At 36.5% G+C, this 20,042-nt stretch overlaps 1 protein-coding gene across 3 annotated transcripts in view; it reads right to left on the reverse strand.

Moving 5' to 3' along the window:
* Positions 1-8,952: 8,952 nt before the first annotated feature.
* LOC106878910 (uncharacterized) overlaps positions 8,953-20,042 on the reverse strand; it is a 177,004-nt gene continuing 165,914 nt past the window's right edge. For 2 of the 3 annotated variants that reach the window (XM_089338262.1, XM_089338264.1), the window contains one exon: positions 8,953-14,594. In XM_089338262.1, coding sequence (XP_089194388.1) covers positions 12,638-14,506 — 1,869 coding nt within the window. In that variant the 5' untranslated portion in view covers positions 14,507-14,594 and the 3' untranslated portion in view covers positions 8,953-12,637. Of the gene's footprint in view, positions 14,595-14,757; positions 14,876-20,042 lie in introns of all 3 variants that reach the window. The other variant, XM_089338263.1, reaches the window with a different exon arrangement.

The raw sequence follows: 20,042 nt of genomic DNA on the forward strand, positions 1-20,042 counted from the left end.
AGCTTTGGACACACAAAAGGTGCAGCAATATAAGAGGAAGGTTAACAGGGAAAATAGCATTTGCATGTGGAAGATGCACAGGTACAATGAATGCTGAAAATATACATAAAATAGATCCTATCAACTGCCATCGAGGCAAGCTAGAGATAGTAGATAGCTTCCATTATGTAGGTGACCAAGTTAGTAGCATAGGCGAATGCTCCAAGAGCGTAGCTGTGAGAATAAGATTAGGTGGGACAAAGTTCAGAGAGCTCCTAACTCTGCTGACAACTCTGCTCCTAACTCTGCTGTCTCTCTCTCAGATTGAAAGGCAATTGTATGTTGCCTGTGTGCAAACAGCTATGTTAGATGGCAGTGAAACATGGGCTGTGACAGCCAAGGACATGCGTAGGCTTGAAAGTAATGAAGCCTGTATGCTTTGCTGGGTGTATAATGTCAATGTGCATGTTTGACAGAGTGTAAGCATCTTGAGAGAAATGTTGGGCATAAAAGGCATCAAATATGGTTTGCATGAGAGACGACTATGCTGCTGTGGCCATGTGATGCATATGGACGAGGACAGCTGCATAAAGAGGTTCCGATTTCTAACTGCGGAGGGAGCTTGTGGTAGAAGTAGACCTAGGAAGATATGGGATGAGGTAGTGAAACACGATCTTCAAACTGTGGGCCTCACAGAGGCAATGACTAGTGACTGAAACCATTGGTGATATGCTGTGCTTCAGAAGACCCATCAAGCCAAGTGAAATTGTAGTCATGGCTGATGCTGGTGTTACGTAACTGGCACCCATGCCGGTGGCATGTAAAAAGCACTGTTCAAGCATTGGGCCTCACAGAAGCAAAGTAGCTGAGCTCCTTTTGAGTGTTGGACCTCATGGCGGCAGTGACTAAAACCTTTAGTATTATGTCAGGCTTGAGAAGAAGACCCATCGAGCCAAGTAAAATCACAGTCATGGCAGATACTGGTGTCACGCAAATGGCACCTGTGTCAGTGGTACATAAAAGCACCCATTACACTCTTGGAGTGGTTGGTGTTAGGAAGAGCATCCAGCCATAGAAACCATGCCAAATCCGACTGGAGTCTGGTGCAGCCTTCCAGCTGGCCAGCTCTGGTCAAACCGTCCAACCCATGCCAGCATGGACAATGGACATTAAATGATAATAATGTACAATGTATATGCATACAATGTGTGTGTGTGTGTGTGTGTGTGCGTCCTCCAGGAGATCAGTGAAATACTGAATGTGCAATACAAGAGTGCTTTCACAACTCCACTGGGACACTTTCAGGTCGGTATGCCTGGTGAATTCTTTGGCTCCACAGATCTACATAACAAAATGACAATTATCAATAGAACCAGCATAAAGGAAACTGATGTGATATCAGCCAATGATGAGATGAGCTCAAACTCAGCAACAAGCCCTAATGGATTCCAAGCAATCCCCCTGAAGAAATCAAAGGAGCACTTCAGATTCTCTTTTAGAGCTTCCTCACAACAGGGAGACTTCCCAAAAAGTTAAAGGAAGGCATTATATCCACAAGGGAGGTAGCAGAGCAGACGCTAAGAATTATAGACTTTTCTCTCTAACTTCCCATGTCAGCAAAGTCATGGAGCGCACTGACAGGAAGAAACTAATCTCATTCCTTGAAGATAATGTTTGCTTCCTGACACCCAGTATGGCTTTCGCTCAGGCAGAAGCTGCCTTACATAGCTTTTGCAACACTATGATTGGGTGTTGAAACAATTAATGAATTGCTCAAATGTGGATGTGATATATCTTGACTTTGAAAAGGCCTTTGATAAAGTTAATCATGGGATGATATGTCACAAACTACGGAGACTCGGCATAATTGGGAAAATTGGAGAGTGGTTGCACGACTTCTTAAAAAACAGAAGCCAGGTTGTAGCAGCCAATGGAGCTTTCTCCACAGAGACATTAATAGAGAGTGGAGTGCCTCAGGGAACTGTATTGGGGCCTCTACTGTTTATGATGGCTCTTTTTGACATGTATCAGTTACACAGATAGCCTTACTTACTAGTTATGCTGATGACACAAAAGTAGTACAAGCAGTCAAGGAACCGTCTGATGCTAATCTTCTACAGAAAGACCTAGATGCCATATTATAAATGGGCTGAGGACAAGAACATGCAATTTAATGCAGGCAAATTCCAAGCCCTCTGCTACCAGCTAATTGGTGCTCAGAAGTCACAACGATATTTTGGATGAAAAGGAGCAGAAATCCAAGAAGCACAAAGGTAGAAGGGCGTGATCTTGGGATTGATATGAGCAACAATGTCTTGTTTCACTTGCATGTCACCAAGATGGTGGCAGTGTGCAGGCGAATGGCTGGATGGATTCTGAGAACCTTCAGAAGAAGGGACCAGGAAACTATGCTGGTCCTATGGAGGACATTTGTCCTCAGCCATCTGGACTACTGCTCTCAACTATGGTCACCCTACACTGTAGGATTAATAGTAGAACTTGAGGCAGTTCAGAGATACTACATGAGGAAGATTACATCAATGGAACATCTGAGCTACTATGAGAGACTGAAAGAGCTACGGCTCTACTCCCTGGATCGAAAACGGGAGAGACACACAGTGATACATGTATGGAAGATACTGGAGGGGATGGTACCAAACTTTGGAATTGAGAGTTATACCAAATTGAGACATCAAAATGGATGTCACTGCACTGTTCCAAAAGTCCCAACTGTATCATCTAGGGTGAGGACCATGTACTGCAATAGCTTGGGATTCAAGGTCCAGAGTTACTTAACTACTCCTTGCTAATACATCTGAGGGACCTCCATGGAGTTGGAGATGTTTTCAAGAAACACCTCGCCACACAGAGTAGAAATCAGATATTCAGATAAGCAACTTTGTATTCCAACCTTGCATACTTTATTATTTCATTTCATCGTTTATGTTTGTAAATATGGTTTCATCTTCCATGCTGTATGTTTAGAGAAAAAACTTAAGATCCCTTCACTCAATCCAACTCTCCCTCTTTCTCCCCGTCTTTCATGTTCATTTATTATTGTTCTCTATTCATTCATTTATCTAATTTTGTCACAGTTTGGCTGACCAAAAACTGTTGGTTATAGCTCTAGTTAAGAATGCAAATGCCCAATTCTATCTCATTATTATTATTACTACTCTTTCACACCAGCAGCCTGAGTTTTTGTTGTTTTGCGTTGCCCAATTCTATCTCATTATTAGAATTACTATTCTTCTTTCACACCAGAAGAAGCAATGTTAAACCCATTATATTACCCTAAATCCCCAAATTCCATCTCGTGTTCTGTCTTCGATCAGCCTAACTCTGGCCTCTCTCTCTTCTCTCTCAGTTTCATTAACCACTTGCTTCTTCCAACACTTTACACCCACTCCCCCCACCCCACCCTATATAAACTAGCTCATTCAGATTCCCCTACCTCATATTTTAATACCTCGCCACATGGAGTAGAAATCAGATGTTCAGATAAACAACTTTGTTTTCCAACCTAACACACATCTCAAACCTCTTTTTCAGCGCAAATTATAATTACTTTATTATTTCATTTAATTATCTATCTATGTAAACACAGTTTTGTCTTCCATGCTGTATGTTTAGAAAAAAACTTAAGATCCCTATACTCAATCCAACTTTCACTGTTTCTCCCTTCTCCCCCTCTTTCACGCTCATTTATTATTGTCATTTATTCATTCATTTATCTAATTTTGTCACAGTTTGGCTGACCGAAAACTGTTGGCTATAACTCTAGTTAAGAATTCAAATGCCCAATTCTATCTCATTGCTATCATTACTACTCTTTCACACCAGCAGCCTGAGTTTTTGCTCTTTCACAGTGCGCCTACCCTTCCCACCCCCACCACCTGTACCGGAAGTCTCTGATCTCTATCAGCTGTCTTTCCCAAGAACACCTCCAAAGGCTTCATGTTCCCCCATCCCTACTTAGAGTTAATCTCCTATGTAATGTAGTGATTATGAAGCGCATAAAATGGTGTAGTGTATGTAGGTTGAAAGCTATTGTATGTTTATGAGTTCTGCCAAATGCAAGCTTTCTTTTCAGGTATATGATGCTACTGTTCCCTCATCCCAGGGTCTGGTGGGCCCACACTTCCTACACCCTCAGAGTTGGCACACTGAAAGGTAGGTCTGGGAAATTGTTGAGATGCTTGAACAGAGACATGTAGATTTGTGCTGCATCCAAGAAGTAAGGTGGAGAGGAAATTCTGTTAGGTTCCTCACAGGCAAAGAACATAGGTATAAGATTTTCTGAGCAGGGAACACTAACGGGGTCGGGGGGCATGGATATACTTATTGCAGAGAAATGGGTTGGTAAGGCAACCGAGGTAGTCAGACTCTGTGATAGAAAACTTATGATTAGATTAGTACTGCAACATGGATTAGCAACCATTATATCGGCTTATGCCCCTCAGCCAGAGCTACCTCATGAACAGAAAGATCGATTTTATAATACCCTCTTGCTGACTACCTCATCGATGAATAACAGAGACCTTCTCTTTGTGGCTGGCAACTTCAATGGGCATGTTGGACAACATACAGGGGGCTTCCATGGCATACATGGAGGCTATGGTTTTGGTTCCTGCAATGAGGAGGGAACCAGGCTGCTGGAGTTCTGTGATGCAAATGATCTTATGGTTTGTGATACTAACTTCAGGAAACCTGCCAGTCACCTATTCAGCTACCAGTCTGGTGGACACAATAGTCAAATTGACTACATCCTCGCCAGGAAATGGGAAAGATGGCTACTTATAAATGCCAAAACCTTCCCAGGTGAAGAATGCACCCCACAACATAGATTAGCAGTTAGCAACTTCAGGATCAGGGCTTTATGGATGCCCAGAAGGCAACCAGCATGGAGAAGGGTCTGGAAGCTTAAGGATCCTGTGAATGGACAGAGATTTAGAGATGTATTACTCAAAGCTTTTCATGAAATAGAGGAGGATATAGTGTCACATGATGTGGAAGACAACAGGAGGTTTCTACGGGACAACCTGTTGAGGGCTACTGACCAGATCTGTGGATGGTGCAAAGTCCCCACTCGACCCCAGGTAATGTGGTGGTGGAACAATGAAGTGGACAGGGCCATTAGGGAAAAGAAACAGGCATAGAAGGACTGGAAGAACGGTAGTAGCTGGGAATTGTATCAGATTGCCAGAAGGGAAGTTGGGGGAGAGGTTTACTTAGTCAGAGGGGAAGCAGATAAAAAAAAAAAAATTGCCAATGTTCTGCGTTGTGAGGACCAAAGTGTTTCATATTGCAAGACAGTGTGTGAGAGAGAATCATGATGTTGTAAGAGAGAAATGTGTCAGCATAGATGATGGCGTGATTGCATTTAATGAGGCTGCAAAGAGAGAGACTTGGAGATGTCACTATGAGAGGCTGCTAAATGAAGAGAATGAATGGGAGAAAGAGAGTCTGCTGAATGTCAACCAAACAGAGGGACCAGTTATCTGAATTGACAGTACCTTGGTAGATAAAGCAATTAAGGTTATGAAAACAGGGACAGCTCCCGGCCCATCAGGAATCACCACAGAGATGCTTAAAATATCTGGCAGTGTTGGCTGTAGTCTAGTCACCTGTATAGTCAATCAGGTGATACATGAAAGAGTCACACCCAATGACGCATGTAGCAGCACCATAGTCAACTGCTACAAAGGTAATGGTGATGCATTAGATACGAATAATTACTGCGGTATCAAGTTGTTGGCTCAGGTAATGAAAGTCACATAGAGGATCATAGCCCAACTAATTAGGGAGAGAGCTAGTTTAGACGAGATGCAGTTTGGGTTTGCGCCAGGGAAAAGCACCACTGATGCTATATTCCTGATAAGGAGAAATACCTAACCAAAGAGAAACCTCTGTACCTGGCTTTCATTGACATGGAGAAAGCTTTGACAGGGTCCCCCGATCCATTATCTGGTGGTTAACGTGGAAACTAGGGATAGATGAGTGGTTAGTGAGAGCTGTACAGGTATGCTGTCAGTAAGGTGAGGGTCAGCAACGAATACAGTAAAGAATTCCAGGTAGAAGTCGGGGTTCACCAAGGATCAGTCCTCAGTCTCCTCTTTTTCATCATAGTCCTCCAGGCTATAACTGAGGAATTCAAGACAGACATCTCCTGGGAGCTCCTCTATGCTGATGACCTTGCTCTAACAGCTGAGTCACTAACAGAACTAGAGGCAAGGTCTAGAATTGAAGGGCCTTAGAGTCAATCTAGCAAAAACCAAAGTCTTAATAAGTAGGAAGGCAGACAAATCACAAATCCCTTCAGGTAGATGGCCCTGCTCAATCTGTAGAAAAGGCATAGGTAGAAACTCCATAAGCTGTACCTGGTGTAAGCTCTGGACACATAAGAGGTGCAGCAATATCAAAGGAAGGCTAACTAGGAAGATAGTTTTTATGTGTGGTAAATGCTCAGGGACAATAAACACTGAAATTGTGCAGAAAACAGCTTCCGTCACATGCCAAGGGGAAAAACTAGAAGTAGTTGATAACATCCATTAACTAGGTGACCAAGTCAGTAGTGGGGGTGAATGCTCTGAGAGTGTAGCTGCTAGAATAAGAATAACCTCCCAACGTTGGGCCTCATGGAGGCAATGACAAGTGACCAAAACCTTTGGAGATATGCTGTGCTTGAGAAGACCTGGCATGCCAAGTGAGACCGTAACTGTGGCCTATGCCAGTGCAGCATAACCGGCCCATTTAAAAGTACCGTACAATCATTGGGCAATAAACTGTGCTTGCAAAGACCTATTAAGTCAAGTGAAGTCATTGTTGTGGCCGATGCTAGTATCGCCTGATTGGCACCCATGCTGGTGGCATGTAAAAAAGCACCATTCTAGCATAGTTAATGCCAGTGCTGCCTGACTGGTCCCGTGCCTGTGGCACATAAAAATCACCAATCGAGCATGGTTGTTGCTAGTGCCACCAGACTGGCACCATGCCGGTAGTACGTAAAATGCACCATTCAAGCATGGTCAACGCTAGTGCTGCCTGACTGGCTCCTGTGCTGGTGACATTTAAAAAGCAGCATTCAATCCTGATCATTGTCAGTACCACCTGATTGGTTCTCATGCCAGTGGCACGTAAAAAGCACCATTCAGGTGTGGTCGATGCCAGTACCACCTGATTGGTTCTCATGCCAGTGGCATGTAAAAAGCACCTACTACACTCTCGGAGTGGTTGGCATTAGGAAGGGCATCCAGCTGTAGAAACTTTGCCAGATCAGATTGGAGCCTGGTGCAGCCTTCTGGCTTGCCAGCCCTCAGTCAAACCATCCAACCCATGCCAGCATGGAAAGCGGAGGTTAAATGACGATGATGATGAACTTGCCCCAGCATGCTCACAGCCTCAGGGCTGAAACATATAAAAGAACATGTTTGTGTGTGCATATATATATATATATATATATATATATACCTGCGAACCCATGGAAAACAAACCTCATCCAGCTATTCTGATTATATGTCTGTGCACACGTTTGAATGTGGTATGTGCCAGAGGGTTTGCAAATCCAATGGGGGTCTTAAAAGACACGTTAGGATCCACAATGAGCAGAACTTGCAGGTATTGGTAGTGCAAATCAGAGGTGCAATCTGTGTGGGTATTTTTTCAAAACACTGTCTGGTTTAAAAAGCCACATCAGACGCCATGAAAGGGCTAAGGTGTAGGTGCAGGAGGTGGTCAAACTCTGTTTAAGAAGTAGACAACCACCATATATATATATATATATATATATATATATATATATACACACACACATGTATGTATGTGTATATATACATATACACATGTATGTGTGTGTGTATATATATATATATATATATATATATATATATTGTGTGTGTGTATGTATAGATGCACATATATATATGTACATACACATTGTATATATATATATATATATATATATATATATATATATATATATATATATATATATATATATATATATACATATATATATATCTTACATACAGGTACATATGTATGCAATCATAGGACGGGCAGCATATTTGAAAATTCTATAATAGTGAACATATTCATTTCTTCAAAACACTCATTCTTTGGGGAACTTTGTGGAGACCATAGAAGTGGGCTGTGGTAACTTAACATTACCAGAAATTGTAAATGTAATTGATAATGAATATTTGTATAACAGAAACCTCCCCTGGTACAGCTATATATATATACCCACATACATACTATTATTATTACTATGACAAAAAAATAGTTGTAAATCATAATTATTTAGAGATGATTAATCAATCACAGTACCTTTCTAAATTACAGTGCTTACCCAATACTTGTAATGGGGTTTAATTTTTTACAGAGTCTTCATTCAACTGTCCTCAAATACTCCATGTATATTCATCTGACTCTCACATCAAGGTTTGGATGGAAGTTATCTTATAGGTTTGTGTGAATTGATAAAACAATAATTGTGTGAAAGGGAAGAGTAGATGTATGTATCTTTGAAAATATGGACAATATACACATTTGAAATAGAAAGGAACTTAGTACTTGTTTCTGAAGTTGCTAAGTTGATTTGAAGCATGGATGCTGAATATCAGTATGTGCTAAATATCATAAAATTATTATATAGGCACAAGGTCTACAAATTTTGTGAGAAGTTAAGGGAGGGATTTGAAGACTTTAGTCATTTTAATAGACCCCAGTTACTTGACTAGTATTTTATTTTCATGGTACCCGCTCCACCAGTAAGATAAAAGACCAGTAAGTCAATCTTGGTCGATCTAAACTCTGAACATGAAGGGACATAACTTTAGGCTAACACTACTGATATGTACGGCCCTTGTGATTATTATAATGTAAAAATGAGTAATTTATAAAATAAATATGTTAAAATGATGATGTTTATAAACATTGTAGAAAATATGGAATTATAACAGAAAATGACAGTAAAAGTATATAACATATCTTAAAGATTATACTTTTGATGACAAACAGAATAATGTGGCTTGCCTGTTAGCTGCTGATTCAGCAATAGGCATTGTTATTCATACAGCTATCACAGTACTATCTTAAAATTTTTTATTCTTACTGTAAAGAAATAAGAAAATAAAAGTTCCAAGTAAAACAGCTCTGTTAACAGTACTCCCAGACAAAAACCCAACAAAGATTTTCAGCTACAAAATAATCTGTAACACCAATGTTAGTAATAAACTGAAGTAATATGCTTAATGAGCTTGGTAGACAACCCTTATAAAAAGACAGCAATGCCCTAAATTTACATGATTACATTCATATAATTGATAAATGGATGAAAGAAATCACCAGCTTGATAGGATGCCTGTTTGCTGTCACAAGATATGCCTTGCAGCAGATTTCAAATCATGACCCATAAACTAGTAGTATAATAGATAGCTACTGAACCATTTAGTTTCATGTGTGTAATGTGTGTGTGTGTGTGTGTGTGTGTGTGTGTGTGTGTGTGTGTGTGTGTGTGTGCATGTGTGTAAATGAAAATACTTCCAAGTAACGCAGACTCACGGAGTTGGTGCTACATTATGGAATCTATGGCATTAATCGAATGAAATGAAATCTTCATTATGAGGACAAAAGACTGTAACAACAGGTAAATAACATTGTCAGAAGATTTGATTATCCTATTATCTACAGTTACATAAATTGAAGTGGTTAGAAATCTAATATACTGTCAGCAGAAAAAAAAAAAGATTACAGCAGATACATATAAATAACCAGGAGAAAGTCAGTTTAACTCTTCTTATTCAGTAATGTTGTATTTATACACACGTTCTGCATCTCTAAAGTAAATGCTGTGATATTCAGAACTATTCTAGCTTTTTTATTTGTTAGCCTGCTAACATAAATACACATACATATACACATATAAATATACATTACACACATACATATGCATAAAAACACACACACATTTACCTCTGTTAATTGAATGGATGCACAAAAGTGACAAACCTGAAGTAGCAAATGAAGTCAATCATTAGGTTTTAGTAAATTAACTCTACTACATATATTGAATACTTGTCTCCTATTTGTATACTTATACCCACACATACGTAAATATACATACATATGTATACATATAAACACACACACACTTATGCATGAGTGTGTGTGTGTGTACATATACATATGCATACTTTTAATTGCTGGTGACAGACATGAACAACTTTTTATATATAGTTGCCAGGCATTAAAAACAATTACAATAAAACAGGCAGCATTGCTTATGATCTCTCTCTCTTTCACATGCACTAAAAAAAATTGCTGAAATGCTGAAGGATCTTCAGGAGTAAATTTTTTTTTTTTAAATAACTAATTCTGCTGTTCAATATTATAACACCACTGATGATTAAAAAAGAAATAATGTCTACATAGCAACAAGTAGAGATTTTAGTCAAAAATTTAGATATCTTTAGAAATATTTTACATTGAATTTTGATGAGATGTGATGTGTGAGTGCATGTGTAGTGTCTCACTTATTAAGCTAGAGAATATGGGTAGGAAACCAATGAGGGGATCTTAGAAGAAAAAAGTTATTCAATTCAATTGAATAGGAACCACTTTAGAAAAAGGACAATGTTATAGTGCATGGCAACAGTATGGGCTTTCCTTCATTTTTTTTATGCCCTACCCTCCAAGATACTAATAACAGTGTTTTATTATATAGAGCATGAAATATGGGATTTACATGGGGATAAAAAAAATTAAAAGTGTAGATTTCATGCTGTAATAACAACAACAACAACAACAACAGCAACAGCAACAGCAACAACAACAACAACAACAACAACAACAATAATAAAAATATTGATGGTGATTTTTCATATTGGCACAGAGCACAAAATTATATAGGAAGAAATGTGTATAGGTAATGAATTGATCTTTCGGACCTGCTCAGGACTCTGATGGGATTTGAACACAGAACTTAGAGACAAAACTAAATGCTTTAAAAAGGCTATTTAGTTAAATTCTCTACAATTTTAGACATTATTAATATTGATTTCTAACATTGGCAGAAAGCCACATAATAAAAATAATTTTCTTATTTAAATACAAGGCCAGAGATTTTGAAAGGAGGGTATAAGTTGATATCATTGACCGTAGTATTTTATTTTACTGGTACTTTATTTTATAGACCCCCACGGGATGAAAGGCAAAGATGACCTTGATGGAATTTGAACCCAGAATGTAAGGAGAAATATCATAATGTATTTTCTCCAACACTAACAATTCTGCCAATCCACTGGCCTAATAATAATAATGGTTTCAAATTTTGGTACAAGACCAGCAGTTTTGAGGGGAAGGGGTAAGTCAATTACTTTGACCCCAGTGTTTGACTGGTATTTATTTTATCAATTCCGAAAGGACAATAGGCAAAATTGACCTCAGCAGAATTTGAACTCAGAACATAAAGACCAATGAAATGTCACTAAGCATTTTGTCCAGCATGCTAAGCCTGCCAGCTCGCTGCTTTCAACAAAATGCCATGTTGAAGGTGACAGGCAAGATTTGAACTCATTAATCAACAAAATTAATTACTGTTCAGTGCATTACCATCTGTGCCACCCATACAGAAATAATAATAATAATAATAATAATAATAAACAACAATAATAATAATAATAAATAATAATAATAATTGATTATTTCTAGCATTGACAGGCCACAAATTTGTAAGAAAGGGATGGGGTAAGTATACCATCAGTTTTTTTTTTTTTTTCAACCTCAGAGGGATGAAAAGAGAAACTGACTATGCTGGAATTTGAACTCAGAAACATAAAGGGGTATAATTGCACAAGGTATTTAGTTTAGTGTGACACTACTGATTCTGCCATACCTCCACCTTAACAACAATAGTAAGCAATATGAAGTCTGAACCCAATGAACATTTTAGTTCTGCCTAGAAAAGTGGCTGACAGTCATGTTCTCTTACTTGTCTCAATCACAACCAAGACCTTAAATATTCTGAACACATTTTGAAAGTAATGTAATGAGCAGTTTACAATCAAGTATTAAAATATTTTTTTCTCCAGAAAGACAGTGAACCAACACATATATACTGAATATAACACAAAGATTAGGAACCGAGAGTGAAATGTATACTGTATAGTCCAAGTATCTCCATACACACTCACGCACACACTAAAAGTTACAAATAAGCATATATATATATATATATATATATATATATATATATATATATATATATATATAGATATATATATATATATATCTAAATGGTTGTAAAACAAATGATACATGTGAAATTGAGGGTAAAATATCAATTTTGAACCAGCTCCTCATGGAATGACATTAGGACATAAATCAAATAAATTTGGGATCATTGCATCAACTTGACTAACTTTTTCAAGTTGAAAAAGGAAGGCATTGGAGAGGAAGAGACAAAAAATATTGAAATAGGAAGAGGAAAAAATTGAGGCAAGATAAGAGACACAGTTGGAGAATGAACAGTGAAATGATGGATTAGTTATGAAAGACCTTCTATATAAATACCATCTTAAATATCCTGCCTAAACTAGAACTTAATATACAGATGAACCATTTGAAGTGAGTAGGCCACAATAAGCACTGCTCATATTTACTGTTCCTGAGGCATCCCAGAATTACCCACTGTTCCTCTACGATCAGGGGTACTGAGAATGGATTTAACACTGAAGTCAGTATGTCCACCTCCACTTCCTGAATTTAGAGCTTGTTTCCTAACTGGCAGGTCTTTCTTCTCTTCTGATATAATTTTCTGTACCTTTGGCATTGATGTGGGGATGCTGCTTGTCATTCTAGGGACTACAGTGCTGTTGGTGGTTGTTGTTCTGGCATAGGTTCTGCATACATTTGTAGGCATTCTTTGATTGTTGGGGACTGTTCTGCTTTGATCAGTTGCAGGAACTGTGACATTGCTGATAACTTGACCTGAACTAGTGAATACTGATTGGATGTTAACTATTTTATTTGTTAAATTAGATGGACTAGCAGTAGATGTGGTAGGAGATGAGTCAACAGTAGTCTGAAGAAAATGAGGTGAATCAGGTTTGATGTATAATGTACCTTCAAAAGCAAATTCATTTGGAAGGACTGGTTTAATAAAGAGACTCCCTTCACAGCTATAGGTACTTTCATCATCTTTTCTCTCACTTTTTGGGCAGGAGTTAGTTTCTGAGATCCCGTCTTTCTTATCAGATTTCTGTTGCTCCTGTGTTGTAGGAATATTGGTCACAGGATTCCACATCATACTTCCTTCAAATGTATAAGTATTAGAGGTGGGATCATTTTTACTTTTATTAACATTTTTACCAGTTGAATAAGTTGAAGCAACTGAAGGAAGCTTGAATGTGAAATCAGTTTCGTTTGTGCTTTTTGATTTTATATGAACTGTTTTCTTAGCTTCCTTTGCACAATCAGAAACATTTGGTGGCTCCAATTTAAAATAATTTTGACTGTAGCCCTCAGTGCCATGCACTTTTGGTGAACAAGCAACAGTATTTTTACTTACATCAACAGTAACTAGTTGTTCCTGATCTGCAGATACATTTTTAGCCAGATCTGAATCTCCAAGTCTAGCTTTTTTATTTGTGTTTTCACTGGGAACAGAGTCTTTCTTCTTGTTTTTCACTTCTTGATTACGTTTGATACATGGTTTTAAATTAGTGGTCAAAAAAAAGGAACAAGATGATTGAAAACTATGTTTAAGTGGTAGTTTTATACCAGTGGGTAAATTATCATCATTTTCAGAGACAGGCTCCTGTTTTATATTTTTTAATAGATGTTCAGTTTTTGTGTTAGTGTCAGACACTACTATTTGGGAACCATTTTTGATTTGTTTAATATTTCTGGAGGGTATGTCATTACAATTATTGTACATTAATTTTGGTGGGTAAGTTGCAGGGAGCAATGAGTTATCAAGAATCGCTTTTGGAGGAGGTTTCTTGTCAGCAATGTCTTCTAGCACTGAATATTTCTGGTTGCAAACTTGACAAACAGTAATTTTTTTTTTGGAAATGTGTGCATCTTCATTCTCAGCATCATCTTCTGAGAACAGTTTATTACAAAGTTCACAACGGAGAAATCTTGAACCACTTTGTTTTTGACAAGATCTTAGTGGTGAGTCTAAATGGTAAGATGGCTGTGGATTTGCTTTAGAATTAAAGCTAGGTGAACTGAGAGTGTTAGCTTCATTCACCTCATCGGGGTTAATAGAGTCTTTGAATGTTTTATTATCACTAAGAGCACTTTGGTATGGCAGTGGTAACTTACTGTAACACTGGCTGCCCAATCTATTATAAGACTGTGATTTCCTTGGTGCATCTTTCTGGTCCACGCAGTTTCTTTTACACTCCATTTCAGTATCACTGCACTCAGTTGTATGGCCATTTGGTGAGGTAGCAAATTCAGCATCTCCTACAGATTTTAATGTTCCCTCGGCCATACCCTTGGAAGGACCATTGCTCATTACATAAATGCAGTGGACATGGCAACAAATACAGCTCCAGTCATACTGTGGTAAATGACCTCAATTTAATTATAACAGCTTCAACAGCCTGTAGAAGAAATTAAATAAAAAAGAAAAAAAATGGTATTAAGAATTTGGGCAAAAATTGATCACAAAAATTTTTGATAGTTGAATATTGCTATATTTCATGAGCACAAACTAAACTGTAAACCAAATTTACCGAAGAAATAAAAAATAATTCGCAAACCTACACACAGTCAATTCATCTAGAATTTTTGTTTCTTCCTCAAAGAGGCACAAAAATGTTTTCCAGTTTGTTTTAATTATTTCATCCACAACCCTCATATAAACATTAGTGGCCAAAGGAACCTTAAAAAAAAATACATAGCAAAAGGAAAATATTATAATTTGCCAACAGACTTATGCTCACATACATGGTAAATAAAAATAGATGCAACATATAAGTGAAAATAATTATTTAGATTCTGAATTTCCATTTTTCAAAGTCAGAGTCCTTATAAAAAAATAATAAAGTGAAATGTATTGCCAAAAGGACTTCACTGTCTGATAACGACATTTAACTCTTTTATGATCATACCTCTAGAATACACTGCCTATAGATTTCAATTAATTTTGAAAATAATCAAGAATTTGGAGGGATAAATAACTTCATTATTATCAAAATGGTATTTGGAACATAACTTCACAGAAAGGTTCTTAAATAAAATTATGATGGAAGGTTTTTGTTAAAAGTGAAATATGAACACTTTAAAAATGAATTGTAGAACCAGAAATAGTTTTAGGTTTATATCAAAATAGTTATGTGTTTAATTTCATCTAGCCACTGACATTTGTCTTATCTACTAAACATCACAGAGTCCAGAGATAAACATTGTGGAAATATTCAAAACGTCTACTTCACTGCAGTTTGCCACACACAAATGTATTCATAAAACCTTAGGGGATACATCCAAGTTCAAGCTTCGAGTATACAAAAAATGATGAAATGTTATGTTAAGGAAAGATAGAATAAGGTGGGGAGTCAAGCTATTAAACACTATGGAATAGAATGGGAACAAAATTTATTCCTATTAGAAGCACTGATATGAAAAATGCAAATCCTAATTTTCAGATGAAAATGACTTTTTTTGTATATTTACATGTACACTACATTTTGATTGGTTTGATTTCTAGTTCTCATCAGATGAATAATTTCAGGATTTGTGGTACAAATCCAGTTTGGTGCTATGTACATATTCAGGAATAAGACAATGATAAGCAGGTAACAAACTGATCAAAACATTGTATAAATGTAAATACATTATCAATACAACTTTAAAATAAGGTGAATAAAATCAAAATAAGCAACAGGATATCCAGAGGTGATGCAGTAAGACCGATTTAAGTCACTCCATTTAATTGAACAATGCAATCATTAAATGCAGGGCTATCCTCAGCTGCAAAAATAAATAAATAGGATTTTTTTTAATCAGTTGGACACATTTGTATAATTTTTACTTAAATCCTCTAAGAGGGTAAGAAGACAGACCAAGTCCATGCTGTTGTCACTTCAGCTTAGAAATTTCTAAGACAACAGGAAAAAATCTGTTTGAGTCATAGCTTGTCACTGATTTTGGTTCAGATTTAATTTATTAGTTTTGTTTATCTTTGTAAATCAAATCTAAGACTAGAGAATAGTGTCTGTTAGGAAAGGGCATGAGGGAGTTGACAGAATCATAGTGGGTATAGTCATAAAATTTGTCAAGATTATTTTGAAGTAGTATAAAGTAACTGGCTATAACGAGGTTGGGTAGTGGAAGACCTCAAATCAAGATGTTAATTACCAGTTAAAGGGGCAAGATGCTAATAAAACCAAAGATGATAATACAGGGGAAATTTTATCATGGGGTACTTTAGTTGAATGATTTAAACAATGTTGTTATATTGTATAAAGATAAAATTTAGGGTTATCAAGAAAAATATTTTAACCAAAAAGATAAATTTTGAGTAATATTGAATATATACCAAAATTTTCAACAACAGAGAGAGAAAAAATTACATAGAATTAGTTTAATATACATTCATATACTTAATTATTTACTTATTAGGTGGTATCTATAAAGATTGATCACTAGCATTTATTAAAGGAATACTGGCACAATAGAACATGCTAACGATGTTCTTTTATTCTTTTACTTGTTTCAGTAATTTGACTGTGGCCATGCTGGAGCACTGCCATTAGTCGAGCAATCTGATCTCAGGACTTATTCTTTGTAAGCCTAGTACTTATTCTATCGGTCTCTTTTACCAAACTGGTAAGTTACAGGGACGTAAACACACCAACATCGGTTGTCAAGTGATGTTGTGGGGACAAACACAGACACAAACATATATACACACACACACACACACACATATATATATATACGAAGGGCTTCTTTCATCTACCAAATCGACTCACAAGGCTTTGGTTGGCTTGAGGCTAGAGGAGAAAACACTTCCCCAAAGTACCACACATTGGGACCGAACCCGGAACCATGTGGTTGGTAAGCAAGCTACTTACCACACAGCCACTCCTGCGCATATATTAATTATAATCTAAGAGGTACATTATAAGTTGTAAAGTTACTGGTGCTATTATATACAAGCTAATATAAATTTCTAGGGTACAAAATTAGGAGGTTTACTTACATAAAAACTATTATAAAAATAATAATATGATCAGTAGGGTAGAACACCATAGAAAGGAATAAATAGTTTAATCACTAAAACCACGACGAAGTATATATACCATATTATCAACAATAGGAAGAGAAGATTATATAGAATTTGTTTAATAATTCTATCATTATATTTAATTATTTACTTATTAGGTGGTATCTATAAAGACTGATCACTGGTATTTACTAAAGGAATATTGGGGCAATAGAACATGCTAACTATATATTAATTATAAGCTAAGAGGTATAATATAAGTTGTAAAGTTTCCAGTGCTAATACATACATGATAATATAGTTTCCTAGAGGTACAAAATAGGAGGACTACTTGCATAAAGGTCTTTATAAAAATAATAATATGATCAGAAGGGTGGAACACTATAGAAAGGAATAAATAGTTTAATTATTAAAACCATGATGAAGTTAGACTAACTAGGCAGGAATATTCATAGAATAGTATGCTAACTTACTATACTATATAGCTTACTAGCAGTATAGCCTGGCTTTGCTCGGGATTAAGTTGGGATTATTAAGCTAATCAAGTTCTTTATTTCAAACCAAACTAAGTAACATCAACGTTAAATTTGGGCAGAATCAGTGTCGCGATGGGAGCACATGGGTTGGTGATCAGGTTACACATGCCAGCCCTTTGAAAACACCACCACCATCATCTAACCTCTCTTTGCCATGGGTTGGGAATCCTTCCAGCAAGGAAAATAGAATGCCCAAAAGGGCTCCCGATTCTCTGTGTCAGAAGCGGTTATGTTCAGACCACAACTAAGTCTTGCCTCATCTTCGAAACGCCTAGTTTAGAATAGAGGCAGCTGATGAAGGAAAAGTTCCATAAGTGGCTTGTCTGTTTTGCTGTGTGTTCATTCTGCTGTCCGTACAAAAGTCTGTTTTTTGTGCTTTGTTTATATTCCCGTTCCTTTTTTGTCCATGTTTTTTGACATCCTGTACCCGGATATGCATCTATATATATATATGTACATGTAGGTATGTACATATATGTATGTATACATGCATATGCTCATATATCATTTGTATTATATATATATATATATATATGGACAACACACACACACACACACACACACACACACACACACATACGTACGCCAATTGCATACATATTTTTTGTACGCATACATGTTCATATGTGTGTGTGTGTGTGTGTGTTGCCTGTATATCAACAAAACACTTTTTTCCTCGATGGAAAAAAAAAAGTCTTAAAAACCTGCTCGTCGCTAGAAGGGGACTTAACTCCTGTTGTAAACAATGGTGGATTTCACCAACTTGAAAATTGTTAAAAGTTATGGTTGAAAATCTATTTTTACAGCTATATGCGGGTGCCTCTGAGAGAAAAAGTTGACAAAAATGCAGACAGGGTCATGACGAATGTCCTCCTAAAATTGGAGCGACATGCGTGCTAATTTGTGGACATGCATAAATTACATTCCCGTACACACACACACATCTTGCCTTTTATATATATACGGATATTATATGCATTGTATTTTAATTCTTCATGTAACTGAATATCACCTGATTTATTTATACACACACACACACACACACACATATATATATATATATATATATATATATAAATATATATATATATATATATATATATATAATACTAGAGGGTAAGTATAACTAGATACAACACTAAAATTTTAAAAGTTAGTTTCCATCAATCCAGTTCAAGCACAACACCTATAAAATGCTAAGTTTGAAAATATTTAAATGTATGGGTGACACTATGTACACATGATACCCTAAGGTCTAATCGATTATTAATCAGGTTGCCTTTATTTTTATGTTTCCATAGAGCACAGCTCACACCCATATCTGCTATTTCTATAAGGCTGCGTTTTCCTGATTATTTCCCGTTGAAGGCTAAATTCGATCCCACTTTCCTTCAGTTCCCAAATCTTACAAGATAATGATGTACAATTAGCCTTATGTTTAAGTCTAAAAGAGAAAAAATGATTATAAATATATTTTTTCATATTAATTGAACATCCAATATATACAAAGTTACCAGTTATGGTTATGATTGTACATTTATAAATTACATTTTGGGTAAGACATCGGCCTAATAATGGACAGTGGGACCTAACTCTACAATTGCAACTAGGAGAATTACTACTATTAATATTATTATCATTGATATTCATATTGTTATTATTATTATTCATATTATCATTATTATTGTTAATCCTACTACTACTATCAAGTATTATGTTGAAGCAGTTTTGAGTGATACTACAGTTGAAGGATGGATAGATAATAATTTATCCTTCCTTCAACTGTAGTATCACTCAAATCTGCTTCAACATCAACAGGCATATCATTAATTTCTATGCTAGCATAGGCACCAGATCTGCAGTCTATATTGTGTATATTAGAAGTATTAACAACACCATTTTTATTTTCCACCATTAATGTTACCATCCTCATTGTGGGAGTTTATGTTATTGTTGACAGTACTATTATTATTATTATTATTATTATTATTATTATTATCACCTCTTGCTAATTTTATATTCTTCTTATTTAACCTAGTTATGATGGTACCCATACTGGGAAAAGACTAGAATACGAGATTCTAACTGTCTTACGGGGAAAAAATTCTGTTATATCTATGGGAAGTAGGGAAGTTTTTATCTAAAATAGCAAGACTAATAAAGTAAAACTGAACCAAAATCAGTGACAAGCTATGACCCAAACAGATTTTTTCCTGTTATATTTGAAACTTCTAAGCTGAAGTGACAACAGCATGGACTTGGTCTGTCTTCTTACCCTCTTAGAG

This window comes from Octopus bimaculoides, chromosome 20 (assembly GCF_046866305.1).
Source record: "Octopus bimaculoides isolate indiv1 chromosome 20, ASM4686630v1, whole genome shotgun sequence".
Taxonomy (NCBI): domain Eukaryota; kingdom Metazoa; phylum Mollusca; class Cephalopoda; order Octopoda; family Octopodidae; genus Octopus; species Octopus bimaculoides.